Source organism: Trifolium pratense, linkage group LG3 (assembly GCF_020283565.1).
Source record: "Trifolium pratense cultivar HEN17-A07 linkage group LG3, ARS_RC_1.1, whole genome shotgun sequence".
NCBI classification, from domain to species: domain Eukaryota; kingdom Viridiplantae; phylum Streptophyta; class Magnoliopsida; order Fabales; family Fabaceae; genus Trifolium; species Trifolium pratense.
In genome coordinates, this window is record NC_060061.1 from 25,627,960 (window position 1) to 25,654,946 (window position 26,987).

Sequence of the window (26,987 nt, forward strand, 5' to 3'; positions counted from 1 at the left end):
GAAAATTGTTATCTATGAGGTCTGAACCTTTACGTGCAATTTTGACCTCTTTTCGTTGTGAACTGGTTTTAGTGGCCAACATAAAAGTTGTAGCCCTATTTGTTAGCTTTCCAACGAGTATATGTGCGTCTCCATTGGACTTTCGTAGCCCAAGTTATGATCGTTGCAATGAGAGGCTGTCCTGCAGAAATCAGAACCAGTCCATTCTGCAGAGAATTCGCCCCAGGCGAAATATATTTCGCCCCAGGCGAAAATTGGTCAGTGAGAACCAGTCATTCTGCAGTTATTTCGCCCCAGGCGAAATATATTTCGCCCCAGGCGAAAATGTTGCAGTTTTCTCCAGTTTTTCATCTGCGATCTTCCTTTGCATGTAGTTTCGAATCAGTGTCTTATTCTTACATGATTGTTGATGATTGTTGATGTTTGTTGATGATTGTTGATGCATATATTGATTGTTAATCATGTATGATGTTGTAAATGACGAATATTAAGGTTTTGTTAATCTTAATAATGACGTATGTTGGATAGTGTTCCACATAGTAAATGACGAGCTTTATGCTAAATAATTGTTGGTGAATTCATGAAAAACATATACATGCATTCATGAATTTTGTTGTTGTATATTGGATATTCCAATAAAGACGGATATTAAGGTATTGATTATCTTAATAAAGACGGACGTTGGATAGTGTTCCACGTTATTGTTGACGGGCTATATGCCAAAATTGTTGATGAATATATTCATGAGTTTTGAGTGCATGCATCATGAATATTTAGGGATATTGGCTTGTCCAATAAAGAAGGATATCGAACTATATTTGTTTGATAAAGACGGATATCGGAGGTGAAATACTCTGATAAAGACGATGGTACCACATGCATTAGAGGTGTCTAGAGGACATAACATGAATGTGAAGCATTAGATTGCATTAGGGATTATGTGTGCATTTTATTATAAATGATGTTTGACACATACTTGGTAAATGTTGATTGTTAATCCATATGTGAGTAGCAGAGTCCGTCATGACTATAAAATGAACAACGCAGGGTCCGTCATGACCATAATCTGAACAATGTATTTGTTGATGTTTTGGTATTGTCCGAGACGACGTGAAACTATATGTTTGGTATATAATTGTAGATGATTGATTATGTGATAAATGAAGTAATATGCATGATATATGAATATGCATGAATGATGGTGATGTATATGTATAATGTATGATTATGCATGTTTTTATGAAGAAGTGTTTAAGTACAATTTACTTACACTTGTATTATTTTGAGTATGTTATCTAACTCTCTTTTATGTGTTATGTGCTGGATCGTTGGGGGTCCAGATTTTACAGGATTTTGTGGTATTCGATGTCGAGTCGTCGATGAAGCTCCGCTCTGATTGTGACACGGGAAAGGGTTGTATTTAGACTATAGGGTCTTTATGACTTTCGATATTTATTTGTAAAACTATACATTTTGAGAAATGATTGTTTTGTATAAACACTGTTTTTACTAATTAACTACATTAGTATTATTTTGATTGAAGAATGTAATACTCGAACCACAACTTTTATAATATCGAACATTACTTTCCGTTGCGTATTTTGAAAAAGATTTTTTTACTAAGGTAGAAATATAAAAATAATGGGTTGGGTGTTACATTTTGTTCGCGAGGAACATAAACTAATTCGAACAAGTCAAAGTGTTTAGCTAAACTTTGCACTCCCTCCACGTATTTGATTAACTGTGGCTCTTTCGTTTGAAATTTTCCTGACACTTGGTTGGTTACCAGTTGGGAATCACTCATGGCTTTCAACTCCTTCACTTCCATATCCTTTGCTAACTTCATTCCCGCTATCAGAGCTTCGTACTCGGCCTGGTTGTTGCTAGCTTTGAAGGCGAACCGTAATGATTGTTCTATCATAATGCCATCTGGACCCTCCAACACTACTCCGGCTCCACTTCCCCGTACGTTGGAGGCTCCGTCTACCGAGAGGGTCCAAGGTGAGGTTTTCTCAGTTGTTGGCGGGGTAGACATTTCTAAAACAAAATCCGCTAGTCTTTGCGACTTGATGGCCCCTCTGGGTGAGAACGTGATATCAAACTCTGACAATTCAACGGACCATGCTACCATCCTTCCTGCTAAGTCTGGCTTTCTGAGGACGTTCTTGATAGGATAATCTGTTCTAACAACTACCTTGTGGCTTTGAAAGTATTGTCTTAATTTCCTAGCTGTGACAACCACCGCAAGAGATAACCTCTCTATCCTCTGATATCTTGTTTCCGCTCCTCTAAGGGTTCTACTTACGAAGTATATAGGCTTTTCTTCGCCCCCTACTTCCTGAACCAGAGCTGAACTTAAGGCTCTATCCGACACTACAAGATAAAGGTAAAGGGTATTGCCTGGTAACGGGCCCGTCAAGATGGGTGGAGATGCTAAGAATTCCATCAATTGCCTGAAAGCCTCTTCACATTCAGGCGTCCAGGAGAACCTTTCGCTTTTCCTAAGAGATGCAAAGAAGTGAAAACCTTTTTCACCTGCGCATGATAGGAATCTGGACAACGCCGTTATTCTGCCTGTCAGTGTTTGGACCTCTTTCACGGATGTAGGGCTTCTCATGTCTATGACGGCTTGACATTTTTCCGGATTGGCCTCTATTCCTCTGTTAGTGAGCATGAAACCTAGGAATTTTCCTGCTTGCACCCCGAAAGAACATTTTGCTGGGTTTAGCCTCATGTTGTACTTTCTTACTGATCCCAGAATGTCCAAAAGATCTTCGTCATGGCGATTTCCTTCGGGAGTTTTCACTACCATGTCGTCAATGTATACCTCTAGGTTCTTTCCTATTTGCTCGGAGAAAACCCTGTCCATCAACCTTTGGTATGTTTCTCCTGGGTTCTTCAACCCGAAAGGCATAACGTTGTAAAAATAATTGCAGGTATTCGACATAAAGGCTGTATGGCAGGCATCTGTGGGGTTCATCTTTATTTGATTATACCCTGAGTAGGCGTCCATGAAACTCAACATCTTGCATCCTGAAGCGCCATCAATCAACCTGTCTATGTTGGGCAAAGGATATGGGTCTTTGGGACATGCCTTATTTAGATCCGTAAAATCCACTCACATCCTCCACTTTCCGTTGGCCTTTTTCACCATGACGACGTTTGCCAACCACGAGGGGTATTTTATTTCTTCAATGAATCCAGCCTCCTTTAGTTTCTCCACTTCTTCCGCTATTGCAGCTCGCCTTTCCTCCCCAACCTTTCTTTTTCTTTGGGAGACTGTTTTTGTGTTGGGTGATATTGATAGTTTATGTGTTATCACCCCTTCATCTATCCCTGGCATATCTGAGGGTTTCCATGCAAATAGATCAGCGTTGTCCTTCAAGATTTTGATGATTCTTCTTCTCTCCTCATTGGGCAACGCCGTTCCTAAACTGGTTGTCTGGTGTGGGTGATCGCCGATTTGAACTTGCTCCAGGTCTTCTATAGGGCTCACCCTTCTATCTTGAAATTCTTCCCTTGGGTCCATGTCTGAATTTTCTATGATGTTTATGCCACCCGGAACTGTGGCTTGTCTTCTTTCGGATGCTCCATTTGTATTGGATGCTCGATGCCGTATCTTTAAGCTGGACTCGTAACATTTTTTGGCGAGGATCTGATCGCCTCTAACTGTTCCTACTCCTCCGTTATCGAGAGGGTATTTAATTGCTAGGTACAGAGTGGACATGGCCGCCCCCAATGTGTTAAAAGTAGGTCTTCCTATGATAATGTTGTAGGAGGTGAAAGGAGTTTTGACTACCAGATATCGCACTTTGATAGTTTTGGCATTACTACCCTCTCCAAAGGTAGTGAGTAGTGAGGCGTAGCCCATTACATCTACTTGTTCTCCGGAAAAACCAACCAGAGCTCCTGCGTATGGTTGCAATTGCTCCTCCGCTAGTTGCATGGCCTTGAAAGCTTCCCAGTACATAATGTCCGCTGAACTCCCTGAGTCGATCAATACTCTCTTTACATCGCAGTTCAGAATTTGGACTTGTATTACTAAGGGGTCATCATCATGAGGCGCTACCTCCAGTCCATCCTTTGCAGTAAATGCCAAATCCGGAACGTCGAGTGGTTGGGGTTGTCTTACGAGGTATATCTCCGAGATGGCTCGGCGTACATATCTTTTCCTTGCTGAGCTTGACTCACCTCCTCCTGAGAATCCTCCTGCTATTGTATTCACAGAGATCCTTTCCTTTGGAGGCTCTCTACTTGGCCCTGGGGGATCCCGTGGCTCTTGTCTGGGGATTTTGGGCACGACGACCCGGCCTTGAGCTGCATCGTCTATGAACCTCCGGAGGTGTCCGCTTTTAATCAGTTCTTCGATTAAATCTCTTAGGCGGAAGCACTTTTCCGTAGAATGACCTCTACACCTGTGGTAGGCGCACCAGGCGTTATCATTGAGCCCCAATGGAATGTTGTTGGTTCTTTTTGGGGGGAGGTTTGCCAAACCACTGGCCAGAATTTCATTTAAAACGTAAACTTTTGAGGCATTTAATGGCGTAAAGTCTTCATTGGCGGGGTGATTTCTGAACTCTCTCCTGGGCGGTTGACGGTAGGGTTTACCGTGGTGCCTTTGCCATGGGTCTCCTTGATGGTTTCCCGCTTTTGGTCGCGGGTGTTCTGGCACTTTGGTAGCACGTCCCATATACTCCCTCTCCTTGGCGTCTCTTTGCCTTTTCTCGGCGTTACTCTCCTCACCCTTTATATAACACTCCGCTCTCTTGTTTATTTCCTGCATTGACGAGGCTGGTTTTTGGGCTAAGGATTCGTTGAAATGTCCTGCTTTTAGCCCATTGTGAAAGGCCGCCACGAACATTTCCTGGTTTGGATTTGAGACCTTAATGGTAGCTTCGCTAAATCTGGCCAAAAAACTACGCAATGATTCGCCGTGGTTTTGGCGAATGGAAAAAAGGCTAGTTGATGTGACTTTCACGTGTTTCGATCCGGCGAACTGGTGAACGAATTTTTTGTGAAAATCCGCGTAACTTTCTATTGAATTCCTTGGAAGGTTCATGTACCAACGCAAGGCTACATCCTTGAAGGTGCCGGCTAGTAGTTTACATTTCAGGTGTTCCGGAGCGTTGATTATGGCGGTTTGTGTTCCAATTGCCATCAGATGCTCTCGAGGGTCAGTTTTTCCGTCAAAGGTAGGAAGGTGAGGAACCTTGATTGCTTCCATTACTTGGGTATCCCATAAGTGCTGCGCCAAAGGCTGTACATCCATGATGCTCTCTCCTTCCTCCTCTTCTGAGATCATTTTCGCTTTTTCTTTCTCATGTGTCCCTTCGGCCTCGATGGCCGCAATCTGTGTCTGTAAGCGCCGTATTTCTACCACGGCGGCTTGCAAGGTGTTAACGCTAGAACTGTCGTTATTTCCGTGTTCTCCAGCCATGTGGAAATGTTTGATTTTTCGTCTAGTTGCTGTGATAGGCTGGGATCAAATGATTTTACCGCAGCCCCACGGTGGGCGCCAAAATATTCTAGTAAAAAACAAGGGGGGTTGTATTTTTGATTAAATGGTGTGATTACACTTGGTTCAATCCCAACAACCCTGGGAGTTTTATAAGTCAGATTCCAATCCCCCTTTACAAATGAAAGTATGGAGCTATTTATAGAGCATCTAGTCTTCTTCTCCAAGCAAAGATTCCTAGAAATCCGGTCTACAGCGCCTTCTTTGGTGTCACAGCGTGAAAGTAGGGATGAGAACCTTGGTCTCCAAGCTATGGCGGTTATGGGAAGTTGGTTTCTTCCTTCTCAAGTCAGCTGTTCACACAGGGAAGAAGGAGATATTTACAATAATACTAAATCTATTTTCTGGATATTGACACGTGATTATTGATCACGCCTTGGCCTCGTATCGCCTAATGGGGCGTTTTAGATCTTTCTGGATTTGGGCCTAATATTCTTTCTTATATTAATTGGGCTAGTTGAATTTGCCTCTAAGCCCATTGCTCAGTCCAATAAGTAAATACTTTTTATTATAAAAGTAAATAAATAAATATTGCATTAAATTATAAATTAATAATATTAAAATAATTATTATTATTATAAGCTATTAAAACATGCAATACGCTTTTTTTTAGAAAAAATGTGATATGTTGTTAAAATAGTAGAACCATATTATTTAATAAAATATTATAATAATATTAAAATATTTGAATCTTCTTTGAAAAACACGTTTGTTTAAAAAAAAGGTAAAATCGTAATTATTATTATAAGTTGAAAGATATGATGGAGGCTTGATTTATTGTGGAAATGATTGATGATTATATTTGTATGAAGGATATATTTGCAAATATTATAAAGTAGTGTTTAATATAGAAAACATAATAAAGAAACAAATATGCATTAAATGTTTGTCACTTATTAACACATCAGCAATGTACCGGTACACATCCACATAAGATGTGTACCGAAAAATTCACCACATATCCATTAAATTATACTAAAATAACAATTAGTTTAGTAAAAGAAATTCATGAAATTAGTTGAAGAATGAAAAATGAAGTATGTCAAGTGAGTATGAAACTCATAAATAATGAATATACATTTTTGGTATTTCCTGACATTGATTTTAACCGATAAAACTATAAATATTATTGCTTCAAAAAAAAAACTTAATTGATTATTTTTGTTTCTCTTGTTCAAGCACCATCGACGACCACCACCATCACCACCGGTGGATTTTTGTTTCTCTTGTTCAAGCATCTAGTGTTAGTTTGAATGCTACTAATTCTACTCTTAAGTGGCTTGAAAATTGTGAAGCTAATAAATAAAACTCACCCATGAATATTCTTTTTGAAAGATCAAACGGATGCCTTTTCCAAACTAACCCAATCATTATTCATTTGTACCATTTTTAATAAAAATGAGAAATGAAGAACAAAATGTCATACCCAAAGAGATAAATGAACAATACCGAGGTAATTTTGATTTTTTTTTAAATAAATAATACACTTTAATGATGGCCAATAAATGTGTAAAAAAAAAAACAACAGATATATCGTATTAATATGTGTATAAATATCTTACCCAAAAAAATGTGTATAGATATAGGTTCCCATAAAAAAAAACCATCCGCCCCGTATTTTTTACGGTTTTAAGTAATTGATTATTTTATTTTATTTTTAACTAAAGTAATTGATTATTAGATGCTCTTTTGTTTGCAATTAAATTTATGGAAAATATTATTCAAACACAAATTTCTAACAAAAATACAACAAATATACACTTCTTATTTTTTTTTAATATTATTTGTATGCATTGGAATCCATGTCTGTGAGTGGAGAAAAAGTGATGTCAAATTTTTGTCCCCAAATTTGATGTTGAAATAGCATTCCTCTAAATTTATTGGATACAACTAATGGGCAAACATATTACGGGGTCGGCTAACATAATTTAGGGGAGGAACTCTTAGATGGGCACAAACACAAATAAAGTACATTTAACCACACATACATAAATAAGAAAAAATAAAAATTAAATAAAATAGTCACATCAATTACTATTAATTAATTATTCCTTTTGTCTTTTAATTTTTTAAAGTGATGTGAGTGTGCCTAAACAAAAATTATTTATAAAGGTAGATTTAATTTTATTGAATATTTGCTGAGAGAAAGATAATAATTTATTTATATCACAAAATTTAAAAAGTAGAGTAATGAGAGAAAAACATTTATAAAAAAAATTCAATAGTATAAAATAGGTATATATTGTCAAAAATAATTGGTATATGTAACGTAATGAATAAACAAAAATTATGAATTTTTTATATATTAAATTACATTTGGCTATAGATATTAAATATATAAATTCTTGTCCATGACTTTGTAAGGGGCTTTTCGATAGGTATTTAAAATTATGAATATTTTGATATAGTTCTTTAATAGTACCTGCAAAAAAAGTGTGTTTTCGTTTTTATGGTTTTATTGAAATTGAGTAAAAAAAATAGTTTTATTTAAAATTGGATCGATATAATTCTTTTTACTTTTTATTTTCTTCTTATCACCTCCAAAAATTATTGCATCATGTTGTTAGATGTTGCGACTGGCACCCACTGTTCTCTTTGTTTTCTAACTCATATATAATTTTTTTTTGTTGGTACATATTATATTTATTAACAAATCAAAGTTACATCTGCGTTCAACTTCAACTTTGATTTGTTAATAAATATAATATGTTTATTTTCCTAATTTGTGAATGTGCAAAGTAAATACTATGAGTTGGTTGTATATGAGTAGTCTCTAATAGGTTGACACATAGGAAATCTATAAACAAAGAGAATTAAAAAAAAATTTAAATAGGAGTTTGAAACGTGATAAGAAGATCAAAAACTACCAAAATTATGAACATAAAACTCAAGAAGTTGTAAACAAATGACACATAAGCAACTGATGTTTGAGAAGATGTCATGTAGGATGAAAACAAAGTTGGCTAAGCAAGAGAATGTCACACAGGAAAGTTTCTATGAGAAAAAACTTTCAAACATATAATATATATAGATAGATATATATAGATAGATTTGTTTTTCCATTTAAGGGATTGACCTCTCCCAACAAATGTTTTTCCATACGCACCAGTCGGGGATCGAACATAGGACCAAATAATTAAGGGACTCAAGTATCTACCACTTGTGCCACACTATGTTGGTTAAATTTCCACTATTTATTTATTTTTGTTTACAATGAGCTGGAAATCGAACACATGACATATAGCATACTACCCAAACCCGTCATCACTAGACCAAACCTAATAACTTTAAATTTCTACTATTAGATAATATAGATTGTTACTGTAATTAAGGTACTTCCTTATTAATAGCAGTAGATAAATATACTTACCGATAACACAAACAATTATGCACTCCTTGTTATTATCGGCTCTTAATCATAGGCAATTGGCTCCCTTATGAATTGGAGTCACAGTTGTAATTTATCTATTTATAGTGATCACTTTGGCTACTAATCAAGTAAATATAGATTGTTACTTAATATATATATTTATATAATTAAGTTGCTTAATTCCTCCTAATCAAGTAATTATCATTCCTTTTTTTGGACAAGAATTATCATTCCTTTTATCTACACCAGGCATGCATTTTTTTAATTTTTTTATAATCTAGTCATGCATTTCACACTTAGTTATATAAAACTTATAATTTTGGTATATTTCATAAAATAAAAAAATTATATATAATAGATTGGAAAATATTTATGCGCAAAAAGTAAAAAAGATCAAAAAGTATTTTAAACATTGATTCTAGTTTGAAAGGATTATTTAAACAAATAAATTATTAAAAAAAAAAATAACATGTGACAATTAATGTTGCGATTCTATTGCGCGCAATATTGGGAGATACTCAATCATTACTGATATTAATGTTCAATCAACGAGGCAAATTACTTACTATTTATAATGTAGTTTGACCTACAGAATTAAGAAACTTATCCCTTTGCATCTTTTTCTTTTTTGCTCAAACCCTTTCCATCTTTTTTACATAACAATGTTTAAGATGGTTTTCATGTTGTTGCTTCTTGTTCTTCTTGGATTGGAGACAATAGGAACAGGTACACATCTTGTTTTATGTTGATTTATATTTATATGGTCTTTTTTAATAGGGTCTCCTTCAAGTAGCTTTTCATGTTGATGTCTTTGTAGGAAAGTTATTTATAAGTACATATAGAATACAAAAGTTATATATGTTTTAATTTTACATTAAGCGATTTTTGGTTATATATGTAAAACTTACAAAAGATATAGAGTTAAATAATTTTTTATGAGAAATTTTTACTTTTTATCATGTAAACATATTTTTTCTGTTAGGATTTACTATACATACATCCACAGTGTAATTTTTGTTTTTTTATACATACATTCAATCAAATGATACTACTTTTTAAGTTAATTCTTGTCAAATATCTCTACGGATTATATTCATATGTAAAAAATAAGTTAGAACATATGTAAAAAATAATTTGATTTTCATCTCTTGTTTTTATCTCTATGAAATTACTGTTGGTGACTTTATAAATTAGGTAAACTTGGATACTTACTTTTTATCTTGTAAAAAAAAGTTTGATTTTCATCCTTTCAAAAACATTTTTTTCTTATTTACAATGGAGCTTTGGATCAAATCCAAAACATTTAGCATAATACCTAAACCTCTAGCCACTAAAACTTCCAAAAACATTTTGTTAATATTATTCATGACCTTATAAAATAAGTAAACTTTGATACTTACTCTTTTTACTTCCCTAAATTTGGGGATTTGGAGAGAATGAAAGAAAGATTTATTGTTTAAAATTTTATTACATTCTATTTCAAAAAAAAAAAAAATTACATTCATAAAATATCCTCAAATTTTTTTTTTGACATAGAAAATATCCTCAACTTTATTTTAAAATTCTAAATTTATTCTTATTCATTTCATTTGTCTTACCGTTTCTTCTCTTTTTTTGCACCTATTTGCATCGTCACCTTCATGTGTATATTATTGCGCACTTATATTTTTTGGCAACATGCACTCTTATATTTTGTTGTCATGCTAATTTCCTGTTTTTGGTATGGCTCCTAATTTTTTATTACTTTTCTTCAAATTTATTTTATGTTTTTTTTTTTCTACAAGTTATATATATATTTTTTTTTTACAATTACAAGTTATATATTTTAGTCTTACTATAATTGAAATTTTTGTTATGTACAAGACAATTCTTATTATTTAACTTGTTGATTAATAGTAAATATTTACCTTACTAAATTTCATATTAAAGTTAAAAAAAGAAAAAGAAAAAAAAAAAGAATAGAATAGAAATGTACAGAGAAAAGGAAAACAAATGTCAAATTTATATATCAAACTAAACCCAATAGACCCGTGTGAATGCACAAATATTTTGTTAGTTTATTATATACGGAGTATTTATTGTTGAGAAATATTGTTAGAACCAAACAGACTCTATTGAATTTTTCTTTTTTAATTTCTTCTCTATCTTTTTACTGGAATCACATGCTAAATGTAACACCACACACACATATTCATTATTTTCTTATACAACACACATTCATTATTTGTTACCTATATAAGCTGTCCAAATGACCTTCCATTAGACACATAATTAGTTAATGGATCTCTTACAACATAAGGACTAAAAATAATAATTTCACAAAAAAACATTTTACTATTGCTATATATATATTTGACTCATGCTATTATTTTCATCTAATGCAGCAGCACAATCAATAGGAGTATGCTACGGGCAAGTAGGAAATAACTTACCTTCTGCTAAAGAAGTAATAGATCTTTACAAAACAAATAACATTGGAAAAATGAGAATATATAATCCTAATCAAGAAACCTTGCAAGCCCTAGGAGGTTCTAACATAGAACTTGTCATTGGGGTCCCTAATGAAGAAATTCAATCAATAGCTAATGATGTTTCATCAGCTACTAATTGGGTCCAAAACAATATACTAAAATATTCTCAAAATGTCAATTTTAAGTACATTGTTGTTGGAAATGAAATAGATCCTAGTAAAGATGCAACATCACAATTTGTTCTACATGCAATGGAAAACATTTATACATCACTTGCATCTTCAAATCTACAAAATCAAATTAAGGTTTCAACAGCTATACACATGGCCCTATTGGGAAGTTCATATCCTCCATCAACAGGAGCATTTAGTTCTTCTTCAATTTCATACATAACTCCAATAGTTAACTTTCTTGCTAGGAACGGTGCACCACTTCTTGCTAATGTGTATACCTATTTTGCTTATATTGGTAATAAACAAGACATTCCTCTTGACTATGCTCTTTTTAAGCAACAAGGAATCAATGATGTTGGGTACCAAAATCTCTTTGATGCACAATTAGATTCGATATACGCTGCTCTTGAGAAAGTTGGAGGTTCGAATGTGAAGATAATTGTGTCTGAGACTGGGTGGCCATCTGTGGGCGAAGATAGCGCCACAACTGGCAATGCTGCTACATATTATGCTAATTTGATCAGTCATGTTAAGAGCGGAAATGGGACTCCTATGAGACCTGGTCAAGCTATTGAGGCATACTTGTTTGCATTGTTTGATGAAAATCAGAAACCTGGAGCAGCAACTGAACAACACTTTGGACTCTTTAATCCTAACAAATCACCTAAATATCAATTAGGTTTTCTTTGAATAAATTGATATTTAAATTAGGTTTTCTAGTTTATTTATGAATAAGTGTGTCATGTATGTATGCACATGTTGGTTCTGTTTGCAATGTTTATATCCATTTGAACTAAATAAATGAAATATGATCTTTTTTTGGTTACATGAAGAGAAAAATCAAATATGATCTAGTGTTTATACTTTACTTTATCTAGTTTTGGTTTACTAAATAAATTCCCCTCTCTATTTTTTGTTTGTGTTATGTTATTGTGAAAATTGTAATTGGGTTCGAGTGGTTAATGAGATTTTCTTAGAACAAATTGTTTGGGAGAATCCGAGTTCGATTTTCTGGTGGAAACAATATTTTGCCCGACTTTACTTATCTCGCAGCCGAACTCTAAATTATCGTTGTTCCCTTTCCCGAGAACCAAAGAGTTAATCAATATATCAAGATTTTTTTATAAGTCATATAAAAATATATAATGTGAAATAAAAGTTAAAGATTATACTTTCAATTGTTAGAATATCCTTGATAACTTTTAATTCTTCAAATGAATTTCACTATCAAGATCATAAGAGCATAAATGGTTGTTTAATGCAATTTCATGATTTTTTATTCTTTATTATTCGGTATATATTTGTTTTACAAGAATAACGTATTCATTTAAATAAACATGTATTTTATCATGTCAATATCAATTGTGCACCAAACACAGGATAAAACGTCACACTTAACACGTAAAAAAGCTCCATTGTTATGTAAAATGATATATAGATTAGTCAAAGGCCAAGTAAAATGATAGAAGAATACTATAAGGGCCCGTTTGGTGGACAGGATAAGAGACATGATAGGATAATTGTATCATATCCTGTGGCAATCTAGTGTTTGATGACACAACAGGATATGATAAGTTAATCCTAAAGATTATCCTATCATGTCTCTCTAGTTATAATTCATCCTAAAGATTATTCTATCTTGTCTCTCTATAGTTATAATTCATCCTAAAGATTATCCTATTCTGAATTTGAGTTGAGTTACCAGCAGGATAGGATAAGAAGAAGAAAAATTACTGATTTATTCTATAAAACATATTTTAAAATAAATAAAATAAAATATAAATAATAAAATAATTAATTTTTAAATATATATGTGATTTTCTCACAGGGTTGATTTTGTAATTAATATATTCTAAAAAATCAAAATTTTACTAAAATTACAATATTTTAAAGTAAAATAATTATTAAAAAATTGAAAAATATGGATATTAATTTAAATTTTATAAAAAATTAAATATAATTCTTTTGCAATCGTAGTTTTATTATTTACGTATGAGATATATCATATATTTATTTGGCTTATCTAACATGTATATTTTATTGAGTTATTTATTTGATCATGATTCATATAAAAAATTAAACTTGATTATTTTCTCATGATTTTTATTTGAAATTATAAAGTTATTTGAATACTTATTTATATTTTTTATTTATAAAATTCAAAGTATTACAAAATAATTTTAAAAAAATAACAATTGTTTTACAAGAGTGACTTTATCATTTAAATTGTTATATATCTTATCATATTATTATGAGCAAATATGTATTAAAAACAAGATATAATAGTTACATTGTTTGTTATCCTGTGTGCACCAAACACAGGATACGATAACTGAGGATAACTGTTATCTTGCTGATATCTTATCATATCCTTATTCTGTTTTATATCATATCTTGTCATTATCCTATCCTGCGCACCAAACGGACCATTATGAGAATTGAGTAAATCATAGAATGCCATCTAAGGAGGCGATAAATCATATAATGTAATGTAGGAAATGGTTCATAAGAGAGAAACTCTCAAACATATAATATATAGATTTATTATATTTGATTATGTATTGATTACATATCCAAAATAAAACATTACACTTAATACGTAAAAAAAACTCCATTGTTATGTATATATAAAATGGCTTAAATGTAGTTTTACCCCCCTGTTTTGAAAAATTCGAAATTTTACCCCCCTATTTTATATTTTGTTGGACCCCCCCCCCCCCCCCACCAACCAAAATTCTGCACAAAATCTGTTTCTGAACCACAAGTTCAAAGCTTCGCACATAACTCAATTTGGATCAATAATTTATCAAATTGATACCGTAACGACCGCAATCGAGTTAGTTTTCCACATAATCAATATCCACTAAATTTGGAGTTACAGAGAGAGATTAATTACTGTTTTAGAAGGTCTGTCCAAATTAATTATCGTATGAAACTACTACTGGTATTTTCGTCATGTCTCTCACCCTGTAGCTCATTTTTTAATAGTATTTACATGTATGGAATGCTAACGAAATTAACCTTGTTGAAAATTCAATTTCGTCAAATTTTACGATGCATTCGGTAGACGATGTTGAATTTGAAGATCACAAGTAGATTTCTGCAGAATTAGTAATTGGACAGACATTCACTAAAAATGTAATTAGTCTCTCTCTGTAACTCCAAATTTAGTGGGGTTTGATTTTGTGGAAAGCTAAATCGATTACGGTCATTTTGGTATCAGTTTTGTGAATTATTAATCCAAATTGAGTTATGTGCGAAGCTTTCAAGTTGAGACTCGAAAGCAGATTTTGTGCAGAATTTAGGAGGACAAAATCTAAAAAAAATTAAAATTGGAGGGGTAAAATTCCGGATTTTAAAATAGGGGGTAAAATTCTGATTTTTTCAAAAGGGGAGGGGGAGTAAAACTGCATTTAAACCATATAAAATTAATTATTATATAATTATTTATATTTGAATTTGAATTATTTCCTTTTTAATTTATTTTTAATACGATTTATAAACAATAATTGATAAATGGTTGAATTTCCAAATTAGTCAAAGGCCAAGTAAAAAGATAGAATAATACTCTAATAGGTTGCCACATAGGAATTGAGTAAATCATAGAATGCCACCTAAGGAAGCGATAAATCATAAAATGTCATGTAGGAAATGGTTCACGAGAGAGAAACTCTCAAACATATAATATATAGATTATTATATGGTGATAGAATGGTAGTATAAATATAAATGTACAATGGTTGTGTTTTTTTACTAAGTGTCCTAATAACATTAGTCATGTTTTTCCGGCGGATGTTTTGGGAATCGCGACCTCTCATTTAGTTCCTTTGTATAGTTATTTTCTTTTGGGCTTAGTTTCTCCTTTTTTACCACAAAAAAAAAATGATATTACCAATAATCTTGTACTGTGTGGAGTAAACGAATAAGCAACTAAATCAAAATTGAATGAACAATTAAACACAAAAGCTAAAACTATGAAAGCGATAAAGAACACGATGAAATTATTTATCCAGTTCGATTAAAATCAACCTACTCTGGGGGAGAGAGAGCTCTCCGTTCCACCGTCGATAGAAAACTTGATTACAATGAGATTCACCACAAGAGTTACAAGATTTAGAGTTTTCCTCAATCTACCCTTTTCCCGAATCTCTTCCTGTGACCAAGAGATTCAATCAATAAGTGTTTACAACGTGTTACAATCACTTACTCAACCCTAGAGATTACCTAAGAGAAACGCTCTAACACTCTAATCTTAACGTTGGATGATGAACCCTAAAAAAACCACTTTCTCTCTCTTCCTCTCTCTCACGGCTGCAACAAATGAAGCAGCAGCAATATATACTCCCGACCACGCAATGCGCAGAGGTCAGCGCGCCTTGCGCTACAACCAGAAACTCCCGGCCAAGACAGGAGCACAATGGTGCCTTGCGCCATGGAGACCGCGCGCCGTGCCGAAACCAGATGCTCACATATATCCAAACCTTGCAGCCCAAGGCCCCTTGCGCCACGAAGCCTTCGTGCCGCGCCAACACCAGAACCAAAACCTGTTTTCTGCATCATCGATTCAAAGGCAAATTCCAACAGATATAACTCATATTGAGATCCAAGTATGGATTTGCTGAATAAATTATTTTGTTAGTATTATTTTTGTCATGAATTATATTGAGATCTAATGCATTGATATATTGGTGATAATTGGCTGAGTTATGATTTAGATATGAACTATAGTTTCAGTACAGCAATATTTATTTATTTTTGGTAGAAATTTCAGTACAGCAATATTACTACCAAATAAAACTAATTGTTCATCTAATAATATTATAATAACTTAAGACTTAAGAGGTAAAATTATTAATTTGATCCACTTGATTTTTCAGCTAGAATTGCATTGTATTCCTCTCTCAGACTGTTATATTTCTGGCTTAATGCATTGAAACTTTCCATTTTGTCCCCTGTGGCCTCTTTCTTTTCCAAACGCTGCTCTGCTGATGCAATCTGTTTCTTCAGCTCTTGAATTTTGGAACTTTTTTCATCATGTTCTTTTTGTAACACTTCCAACTCTGTCAACTTTGCTCCTAATCAAATTCCCATCAAATTATTTTTTTTTTTGTTAATAGAGATGGGATACATTAATTATTGGGGCACTATAAAAAAGAAAAATTTGTATTGAAAATTGTATTTTTCATATTTTAAAGTGTTACTACAAAAAATTTATGATAATTTTACTATATTAAATTTTCTTAATTAGTGTTCGAGAACATTTTTTTTTTTGACTTGGTGTTCCGAGAATATTAGTTAGTAGGACTGTATTTTCCTAAAAATTAGGACTTGATTTTTCTTTGGAAATATCTTAAATAGTAACAAATCAAATATTTTTTTTCTAATTCATTATTTCACACAAAACATATCTTGACAAATTAATGCTATATATAACTCTTGAGAAAATAAATAAATAATGTGAAAAGATGGTGTCATATTTGTTGAAAAAAAAAAAAAAAACAACTATTTAAGAGACAAAAAGAAATGCTAGAAAACTTTACAGTGAAAATTGAAAAAAAAAAAAAAAAAAAAAAAAACCTGCAGCTGTATTATTTGAGCTACCTCCTTCCATGGCTTCTCCAGCTACTGCACATTACAACATTTCAATGTATATAAGTTGCCATTGTTCAAACATCAAACACACATTAGCTCTGACTCCAACTTATTATAGTTAAACAAGGACATGCACAACAAAGAACATGAATATAAAAACATTAAACATGGAACAACACTAATGAAAGTTCTGTTCAGTTTCTCATTGATCCAAGAGTTATATGTAGAAAGGTTCTAGATTAAACATGAAACAACACTAATGAGAGTTCTGTTCAGTTTCTCATTGAACTAACTACATGAAAATGGATGAAGAAGTGGATTAAACTAATTACACCTTTTTGTTTGTCTTGAAACACTGCAGTACTTTCTCTCTTCTCGGCTAACACAAAAGAGAGACAAACACCAAATGAGTTTTTCTTCCTATGTGGCCCCTGCTGCTATTTGCAACTATATATATATATATATATATATATATATATATATATATATATATATATAGAGGGTCTTGTTAACATGTGCATATAGGGCACATGATAAAGTATCTTAATATAGAAATTTCACATTTAATGATTCACGACATTTAATGCTTGAAAAGTTAAAATGCACAAATTTTAAAGCATAATTTCTATTTTTACTACCTTAGCATGTGCGATATATGCACATGTTAACATTCTCCATATATATATATATATATATATAACGTAAGTAAGTAGGACTTGGGTTGCATACATGCAAAACTGCATCAACTCATGTAGTTATGGAAGATCTTGCCGTTCGATTAAGATCAAACAGTCCAAATAACAATCATATAATTTGGTTAAATCTTCTTTATATCTGACTACAATCCAAATTGAAGTAAGTAGTACTAGTATATGTTTGGGTGATTAAAATTTTGTAATCTATTGTGATTTTTCAAAAACTACACTATATAATTAACTTTTACAAAATTACCATGGATTTTCGTAATTGTAATTTTTACAAAATTTCGATGAATCACTATTAGTCCGTTTGGTACAACGGAAAGAAAGTGAAATGAAAAAAAAAATTACGCAAATTAATTAATGAATTTGGACTAATATAGTCCAAATCCATTAATTACGTAATTTTATTTTCTCCTACTTTTTTTCGTGCCAAACAGACCCATTCTGACATATAGTTGTACGAAAAGTTTACACGTTGGAGTAGCTCCTCGATTAGTGGATACCTAGAAAATTGTTCAAAACATAATTGATGACCGATGAGTATAGATGTTGAAGTTCACGATTCTCTTTGGTGAAAAACCAAGAATCAAAGCAATGAAATGACCTGATACAAGAAAAGGCAATGAAATGACGTTCAACTTTAACTCCTGCACACCCACTTTTGCACACTTTGCATTTATGTGTGTCTCTCAAACAAAGTGTTATTGTACGATAGATAGGCACATGACATAGCAGGTATCTAGGCTCTATAGCAATGCCAAGGCCAATGTCATGAGTCATGACTACAGTGTAGAGTGTAGACTAGTGACTTCCCTTCGTTTACAATCTTCCTTTTCAAGAAACAAAAATTCCATAATAGAGTACAGAGATTTGTTGACCATTGATGGGGGCCTCCCATATAGGTTACACTTTTTGTATTTAAAAATTGAATTTCTTCTTATATCAAGGATCGGAGTCAATCTGCTTATGCGGTTGAATACTCTAGTTATTCAGTCCCACTCACAGATATTGGACATGTGGCGATTAAAATTTCCAATGGCCTAGATTTAAAGTCTGAATTTTAGTATTTTTAAATTAAAAAAAACCAGAAGAAAACAACAAAACCTCCTCCCTCATATCTGACATTAACCACCACCATCTCTCACTTCTAGGATTAGAACACTACAACATTTTTGCTTTTCGACCACAGTTCAAAAGTGTAGCCTAAACCATGAAAACTGTAACCAAAAGGTATAGGGAACAGTTTTCAACTGTTTTATAAGCGAGCGTTACCTATTGTATAAGGTTACAGTTTTCGCACTTTCTAGCCACACTTTCGAAAACTGTCGCCTGAGCTATTGATAATAGGGAACAGTTTGTTAGCAAACTTTAGGCAACAGTTGATAAGTGTTGCCATATTTGTTTACATTTTCTGCCTGTTGCCTAAAGGTTAAGCAAAGGGAACAGTTTTTAAGTGTTTCCCTATTAGCATAGGCAACACTTTCAAACAGTAGCAGTATATGCTGTAGGCATGATCTCAATATATGGTAATCGTAGACAACTGAAAAGTGTTGCATATATCTTAGGCAACATGTTTCGATATAATTTTGCATTTAAATTTGCTATATTAGACAAATCATTATAATTAAACACTCAATAATTTATAATCCGTTAATTAATTACATACACAACACACTACAATTTCAAATCAGCTCTTTGATTAGCCATATAATTTAACAAAGATATATAATGTGCCAAATAAAAAATTGATAGAGAAACGTAACGTGTTAAAAGTCAAATACAAAATAGTAGACAAAATATCTATCGTAGTTTGATACTTTGACGCATATGGTAAACAAAATGTCACATAGATGAAATTTAACACTTCAAGTATGCGCCTAGCAAACAAAACCATCCAAATCAGTTGCCAATGGAGAAATTAATGCGAAAATGCATCTTCTTGAAATGCCAGTATGCTCCTTCCCAAAAACAACTTCAAATGCTTCTGTATCATTTTCCTCAATTTCAACCATTTCTTGAAGTTTGGCCTAGCAAAAATTAAAATTAAATATTATCTACTAATATATCAATATTTACTGCATATAATTTAAATTTATTTTAAAGATAAATTTTAACATACAATTGCTTTCTCAGTTTCTACATCCAATTTCTTTCCTTTATTTCCTTTCCGAGTTTCAAAAAAAACTTCTGCTTGGGTGGGCTCTTTTCCTTCCTTTGCACGCTGCACAAATCAAAATAATTCAATTGCCTACTAGACCGTAATAAACCCCTCGATCTATATCAGACCATAATAAATCAAATGAATACTGATATAAGAAAAAGCTAATAAAAAGGAAACAAAAACATCAAAGGTGAGGGGAACAAACTCGCCCAGTACCAACACAAAAAAACTAGGAAAGGAAGAAAAAACAGATAACATCAGTGCAACAGCAGCAATATGCACTTATACAGACAGCAACATACCAGTACTGATGCAGAAAAGATATCAATTCAAGCATTTTAATCTATCAGTTCAAGTTGGGTAATCAGATCAGGCAATTCAATTTGAGCTCTATCTTTCAAAGCACAATCCAAGCAGTTCAAGTAAATATTAACAGAGTAATGCAAAACACAAGAATATTACCATTTTTCACGAAGTAACGCAAAGTTTTTGAGACCCATCTCATGCCTCCACTTTTGTTGACTACATTTATAGTTAAAAGAAAATATTACAATACATTATTTATACATACATACATACATGCATACATACATATTAATTATAAATCTTACTTGTATAGGCTTCAAACTCCAGTATTCACAAAGCTTCTTAAAATGAACTTCTAGCATCTTTGGATGACGATGTTTAAGTCTCTCAGTCATGTTGGAATACTTAAAAAAATGATTCTTCTTAATTTTGTGTTTATATCTTCTCCATGCATCTTTAACAGTAGTGTCAACCCAATCTTGTGCTTCATTTGGCAAGATAAACTTCCACTACAACAATTACAAGATAAAATAAGATCAAAATTTCAAAGAATTTTTAACATTCAAATTCATACACACATACATTAGTATATTTCCAGAAACATTTTATATTCTTATCTGGCATTCCTGACCAATTTGTGTAAATTAGAGGACAAAATGATGAGTTCCTAGCCAATGTTCCTAAGAAGAGCCTTAAGTCAGACACTACTCTTTCAGTTTATAAAATTTGCATCATCAACTAGGATACAACCAGGATATGGCTCTTGATTTGCATCATCAACTAGTTTATAAAATTTCTTTACATCTTCATTTAGCCCTTCATGTATCCCATCCGCTTCAGTGACATCTTTAAACATCTCAAATAGTAAGCCATCAATATCATCGGATGATACCTCATCATCACTATCACTATCAGTATCCATAAGTACCTTAAGGAATTAAAAACCTAATATATTAATCATAAAAAAATAAACTAAGCATAGGGTTGTATAAAGATGAATCGCTTGATAAAGATGAAAATAGAAAATCCAACTCATAAATTAAATCTCATATGGTTGTGGAGTAGAGTAGGTAGGGTAACATTTAATTCAAACTCAAATACAACACACACTAGAACATGTACGGCACCAAATTCACACACCACAACAAAAGCCTTACCGTAGCCAAAAGAAGACACAACAAGAACAGAACAAACACCTCGTGAAACTAGAACTGATAAGCAACTTAGAAAAAACAGGTGGCAATTAATTCATTCAACATAAATCACCTCATTTGTTTTTTCTAATAGCCAAAATAGTTGAGGATATATTATTTCCCTAATTTACCTTTCCTTTTCAACTTCATTGTTTATAAAAAGAATTCAAATTTAATTTTTATTTCGAATAGAGAAGCTGAAACAAAATGATACACAATCAAAATATAATACATAAGAGGAAATTGGTAGATGGAAAAGAACTAACCTTTGAAGACAGAAGTGTCGCAAATCTTCTCGCAGAGGAAGATTCAGTGTTGTCGCAAGAACATATACGACGGCGAATCTGGTGAATCCTTGAAAAAAAATCGAAAAATACTAAGTATGGTTAAACCAAAGAATAAATATAACATAACAATCAGTGTTAATTTCACTCACAAATCAATCTGAACGATCAATGTGATTGCAGATTTAGAAGTTGACTATTTTGCTCCGTTTCGTGTCACGAACTTCACTCTTTTGCGTCGTCACAATGGGAACCGAGAGAAGAAGATTATTGATAAATTTGAGGTGAGAGTTATGCAGATTTCCCCTTTAATGGTTCTCAGCCACCGTCACAGTGGGTGGAAATGGTTCATCTTCACAATAGGGTTTTTAGAACTCAAGTGAATTTGGGATTTTTTAAGAAAGAAGTAAAGAAAGAAAAAGTATATCCTGACGTGTTGTCCAATGGCTTGACTAGTGTTCTTTTATCCAAAAAGATAAATTTTACTGTTTTACTTTTCTTAAGCTAGCTGCAAAGCAGACAAATATATATATATATATATATATATATATATATATATATATATATATATATGAGATTTGCTAATGCACACCCACTATTTTTTATGAAGGTATGCATTAGCAACATACACCTTAAGGTATATTTAACTACTTTTTAGTTATCATTTGCTAACACACACCTTCTTAAAAATAAGCGGGTGCACGTTAGCAAAACCCTATATATATATATATATATATATATATATATATATATATATATATATATATATATATATATATATATACTCACTTCAATTTTTTGGCATTTTTATTTTATTTTTTGAATTCAATTTGTAAGGAACCTAATAAGAAAAGATAAATAACAAAAAAACAAAAATTATTCGCGAAGAAAGAAGGTTCCAATTGCGTCGTTCATGAGAGGTTCACGAACGCCTTCTTGAAAATAAGCATGAGTCAAGTAGTCGACATCTGAGGAGGCTCCAAGTTTAGCCAAGAAATCTGCACATTGATTCATTTCTTTAAGTGTGTGATGAAGATAAACATTGGTTTAACAGAGCAACTCCTTTATATCTTGGATCAACACAGCATGAATATGATATTTAATTTGAGGACCTTTGACGAGGTTGACACAGTGTAAAGAATCAGAGTAGCGAACAGGTTCATCAATACTCATATCTTTGGGCAGTAGGAGACCCTTGTAGATAGCATACATTTTAGCGAGCAAAATGTCAGATGACCCCTGAATGAAGCCTAAGAAGCCTGCAAGATAGTTGCCGAAAGTGTTTCTAATAATGCCGCCAAATCTGGATCGAACGGGAGAACCGAGACAACTTCCATCCACATTAAGAATGACACACGTATAGTTATTATTGTTCCACTTGATATATCTATCAACTAACCCTATGTTAGGAGCGGGAGAGAACCAAGACTTTGGTAATAATCTTGTAAACAATATTGCACAAACTGATAGGTCTAAAGTCTTTATTCAATTTATATAGCTCGACGATGTAATTTTTCGACACACATCTAATTATATCATGATATGTAGACATTTAAGATATATTTTAAGAATAAATCTATAAAAATGATACTGATATAATTTGATTGGATAAATGTGTAAAAAAAATACATCGTTAATGTATTGTAAAATTATTTTATACTATTAATGAATGTATCATTTTCTCTATTTTATTTTTATATTGTAGAAGAAAAAAATCATGTAAAAAAATGATGTCTCAATCTAATCTAAGGTAGAGAAAGAACTTAAAGCAATTCAAAGAGGACTCACAAAAATAACTACATTAATTATATTAGTAATTATTTTTATTATTTATTCAAAAAAAATTATTTTTATTATTAAAACATTTTTACACTTGTTCCAAAAAGAAAAAAAATATTTTACACTTTGGAGTTTGGAGGGAAACAATACGCCAAAAAATTTCACACTAAATAATACCGCCAAAAAAATGTAATGCTGAATTTTAAAAGAAACATTTGATAAATGTAGCCTTTTCATTAGAAATATTGCATCGCTTCAAAACTGTCCCCTAAAACATCTTAGGAGACACTTATCAGTTGTTGCCAAATGAACGTCATTGTTACAGGCTAAAACTGTACCCTTTCACATTTTAGGCAACAATTATATGTTGTTGCCAAAACATATATGGCATCAAGCGAAAATTGTTGCCTGTCTTACTTTTAGGCAACCATTTACACATGTTGTATAAAAATGTGTTGCCAGAAACAATAAATGTTGTAGTAAATAGGTTAAATCGAACTAGGCTTTACTAAATCTAAGTTTGACCTATCAAAAAATTGAAGGTTTAAGTCTGACATATGAATGAAGTAAATAAAGTAAACTAAAACCTAACAAAAGAAGTAAAATTAGGGCATAAAATAAAACTAAAAGATGAAAAGAAATCATACTTTTGCGAACGACAAGAATGGCTTAGGAAATCTTTCTAACGGCAAGAATGACAAACGGCAAAAGCGGTGTTGGTTCGGGGAAAGATGAGTTTGATCGCTGATGAGAAAATTGAGAAATTAACATGTTGCTGCAAATTGAGAAATAGATGGAAACGACGAAGATTTACATGTTTCTTCATTTAAATTGATAGAAATTGAAGGAAAATGACACATTTCTTTGCGGAATATATATAAACCAAAAGAAATTTCAAGACGGAAGATGGAATTGATGCGGCGGTAGAGAAAAATTTCCGGCGAGGCCAAGAGATAGATTTCATAGATATTTTCTAGCAAAGGAAAATGAAATATTGGAGAAATTGGGAAAAGGGAAATTTGGGGAAATTGGTAAAAGGAGTGAGGAAAAAAATGAGGGAAAATGTATGCACGTGTGTGAGTCTTATAACAAAATATTCGATTTAGCCAGGATTTGACCATGATAAATCGAGTTCTTTACCCACAATCCAAGTAATCGTGGCTAATAGTCCGCGGCAAAATAGAAAAACTTTTGTAGTGTAGAGAGTCATTGTGAATCGTGATGGCCTTTGAAGCTTTGTATTCAATAAACACATCACAATATTCTATCGTAAAAGGGGATATAGTTGTGATTGTGAACTCTCAATTAGACTAGAATTTGCGGAAAGAACATATTGAGTTTTTTTTGTTGACAACCTTTGGTACCATGCACGAGGGGCCTGTTTAAGGCCATAAAGAGATTTCTTCAATAAACAAACATAATCTGGATGAATGAGGTCTCGAAAACCCATCGGTTGATGCATGTAAACAGTTTCATGAAGTTTACCATGAAGAAATGCATTTTTAACATCTAGTTGATGAATGGACCAAGATTTTGAGAGAGCTATGGTAAGAACTATGTGAATAGTCGATGGTTTCACAACTGGGCTAAATGTTTCATCGCAGTCCAAACCAACTTGTTGAGACCTACCATCACCAACTAATCGAGCTTTGTATCTCTCAAATGAACCGTCTGATTTCTTTTTGTGACGGAAAATCCACATGGAACGAATAACATTAACATCTGGGGGACGAGGCACCAATTCCCATGTCTTATTTTTAATAAGAGCATTAAATTCGTCTAGCATGGCAGCTTTCCAATTCGGGTCGGACAAGGCTTCTTTAGGGTTGCGGGGTAAAGGTGATGGTGTAATTGAGGTGGTCAAGTTGAATTGACGTTTAGGTTTGTGAATCCCATGCATGCTACGGGTTGTCATGGTTCGGGATGGTTCTTGGCTGATTTGGTGGACCGGTGAAGTATGTGGAGAAGGTGTAGCTTCGGTTGATATAGGTGGGTGTGGCCACGAGTTACTGGGCAAAGAGGAAGGCTGGTTGGTAGGTGAAGAAGGTGTTGTGGCTGTTTGAGGCGATTCAGTTGTATGTGGTTCTGGTTCAGCTTGGTTTGGATGATGTTGGAGGTGGTAGTGTGGAAGAGGATGTAGGCCTTCACTTAAGAACTCATATGTGTGAGTGGAGGGAGAGTGTATTTTGGCAAAAGGGAATTGGGTCTCATCAAATAGGACATGTCTAGAAATTATTATTTTCTTGCTAGACAAATCATAACATTTGTAACCGCGGTGATTTTGTGGATATCCTAAAAAGGCACATGGGGTGGAGCGAGGTTGTAGTTTATTTATGGTGGTGGAAGGAAAAAGAGGATAGCACAAACACCCAAAGACTCGTAAGTGTGTATACAAGGGATCCCTACGATAGAGGTATTGGGTTGGTGAATGATGAGAAAGAATTTTGGTTGGGAGAATGTTATGAAGGTAGGTGGTAATTTGTAGGGCATGATGCCAAAATGATGGTGGCATAGATGAATGAGCGAGGATAGTGCGAATGAAGTTATTGAGTATGCGTATTTTACGTTCAGCTTTACCATTTTGTGGTGAGGTGTGTGGACAAGAAAAACGGAATACCATGCCACTTTTGTGACAAAATTGTGTAAAAAATTCATTATTAAATTCTCGTCCGGTCATGATCTTCGACATATCCAATGTTTCTCTTGCAAACAATTTGGACATTTTGCTAGTGGTTGCAGTAAGAAGTTTTGTAATTATTGCAAGAAGCGGGACCATATTATCTCTGATTGCCCTATTCGTCCTCCACGACGAACACAACGTCCGGTGCAAGCTTTTCATGCCTCTACAAGCTCTGAAGTTGGTCCTTCCATCACCAGTACATCTACTGATGGTGCTTTACAGTCTGAAATAATCCAACAAATGGTACTTTCTGCTCTTTCAGCCTTGGGAATTCAGGGTAAGTCTTCTAATGTTTCTTGCCCATGGTTTCTTGATTCTGGTGCATCCAATCACATGACAGGATCCTCTGAATACTTGCACAATTTACATTCTTATCATGGTAATCAGAATATTCAAATTGCTGATGGCAATGCCCTGTCTATCACTAATGTTGGTGACCTTAACTCTGATTTTCGAGATGTGCTTGTATCGCCTGGACTTGCTTCCAATTTATTATCTGTTGGTCAATTGGTGGATAACAATTGTAATGTTAATTTTTCTCGTGATGGTTGTCTTGTGCAGGAACAGGTGTCGGGGAAGGTGATCGCGAAGGGGCCTAAAGTGGGAAGACTGTTTCCACTCCAGTTTATTTCTAGTCATTTATCTTTTGCTTGTAATAATGTTTTGAATTCTTATGAGGATTGGCATAGGAAATTGGGTCATCCAAACTCTGTTGTTTTATCTCATTTATTTAAAAATCGTTTGTTGGGCAATAAAAATATC

General features: G+C 33.2%; 3 protein-coding genes and 1 long non-coding RNA gene across 13 annotated transcripts; 1 reads left to right on the top strand and 3 right to left on the bottom strand.

Moving 5' to 3' along the window:
• Nucleotides 1–3,118: 3,118 nt before the first annotated feature.
• On the bottom strand, nt 3,119–5,437 carry LOC123914845. The gene is made up of 2 exons (XM_045966011.1): nt 5,078–5,437; nt 3,119–4,996 (listed from the first exon to the last, which is right to left on the bottom strand). The coding sequence occupies exons 1-2, from the start codon at nt 5,435–5,437 to the stop codon at nt 3,119–3,121; spliced, it is 2,238 nt and encodes a 745-aa protein (XP_045821967.1).
• Nucleotides 5,438–11,244: 5,807 nt separating this feature from the next.
• Nucleotides 11,245–12,219, top strand: LOC123914846 (glucan endo-1,3-beta-glucosidase-like). The gene has a single exon (XM_045966012.1). It carries the CDS (start codon nt 11,245–11,247, stop codon nt 12,217–12,219), a length of 975 nt encoding a protein of 324 aa, XP_045821968.1.
• Nucleotides 12,220–16,273: 4,054 nt separating this feature from the next.
• LOC123917652 lies at nt 16,274–17,545 on the bottom strand. Its single transcript, XR_006812512.1, has 3 exons — nt 17,456–17,545; nt 17,107–17,154; nt 16,274–16,604 (listed from the first exon to the last, which is right to left on the bottom strand). It is a non-coding gene; the product is annotated as an uncharacterized LOC123917652 (long non-coding RNA).
• A 1,957-nt stretch (nt 17,546–19,502) lies between these two features.
• LOC123917653 lies at nt 19,503–22,228 on the bottom strand. 10 transcript variants are annotated; one of them, XR_006812515.1, is made up of 7 exons: nt 21,919–22,228; nt 21,749–21,836; nt 20,921–21,217; nt 20,595–20,798; nt 20,446–20,505; nt 19,942–20,043; nt 19,503–19,849 (listed from the first exon to the last, which is right to left on the bottom strand). XR_006812515.1 is itself a non-coding variant. In XM_045969429.1 (6 exons), the coding sequence occupies exons 3-6, from the start codon at nt 20,911–20,913 to the stop codon at nt 19,700–19,702; spliced, it is 498 nt and encodes a 165-aa protein (XP_045825385.1). In that variant the 5' UTR covers nt 20,914–21,135; nt 21,749–21,826; nt 21,919–22,222; the 3' UTR covers nt 19,503–19,699. The 10 variants fall into 10 exon arrangements, 7 of the variants coding, with proteins under 7 accessions (XP_045825385.1, XP_045825383.1, XP_045825384.1 ...); XR_006812514.1 differs by lacking the exon at nt 20,921–21,217 and having other exon boundaries at nt 21,749–21,826; nt 21,919–22,216; XR_006812513.1 differs by lacking the exon at nt 20,921–21,217 and having other exon boundaries at nt 21,919–22,215.
• Between the last annotated feature and the right edge of the window lie 4,759 nt (nt 22,229–26,987).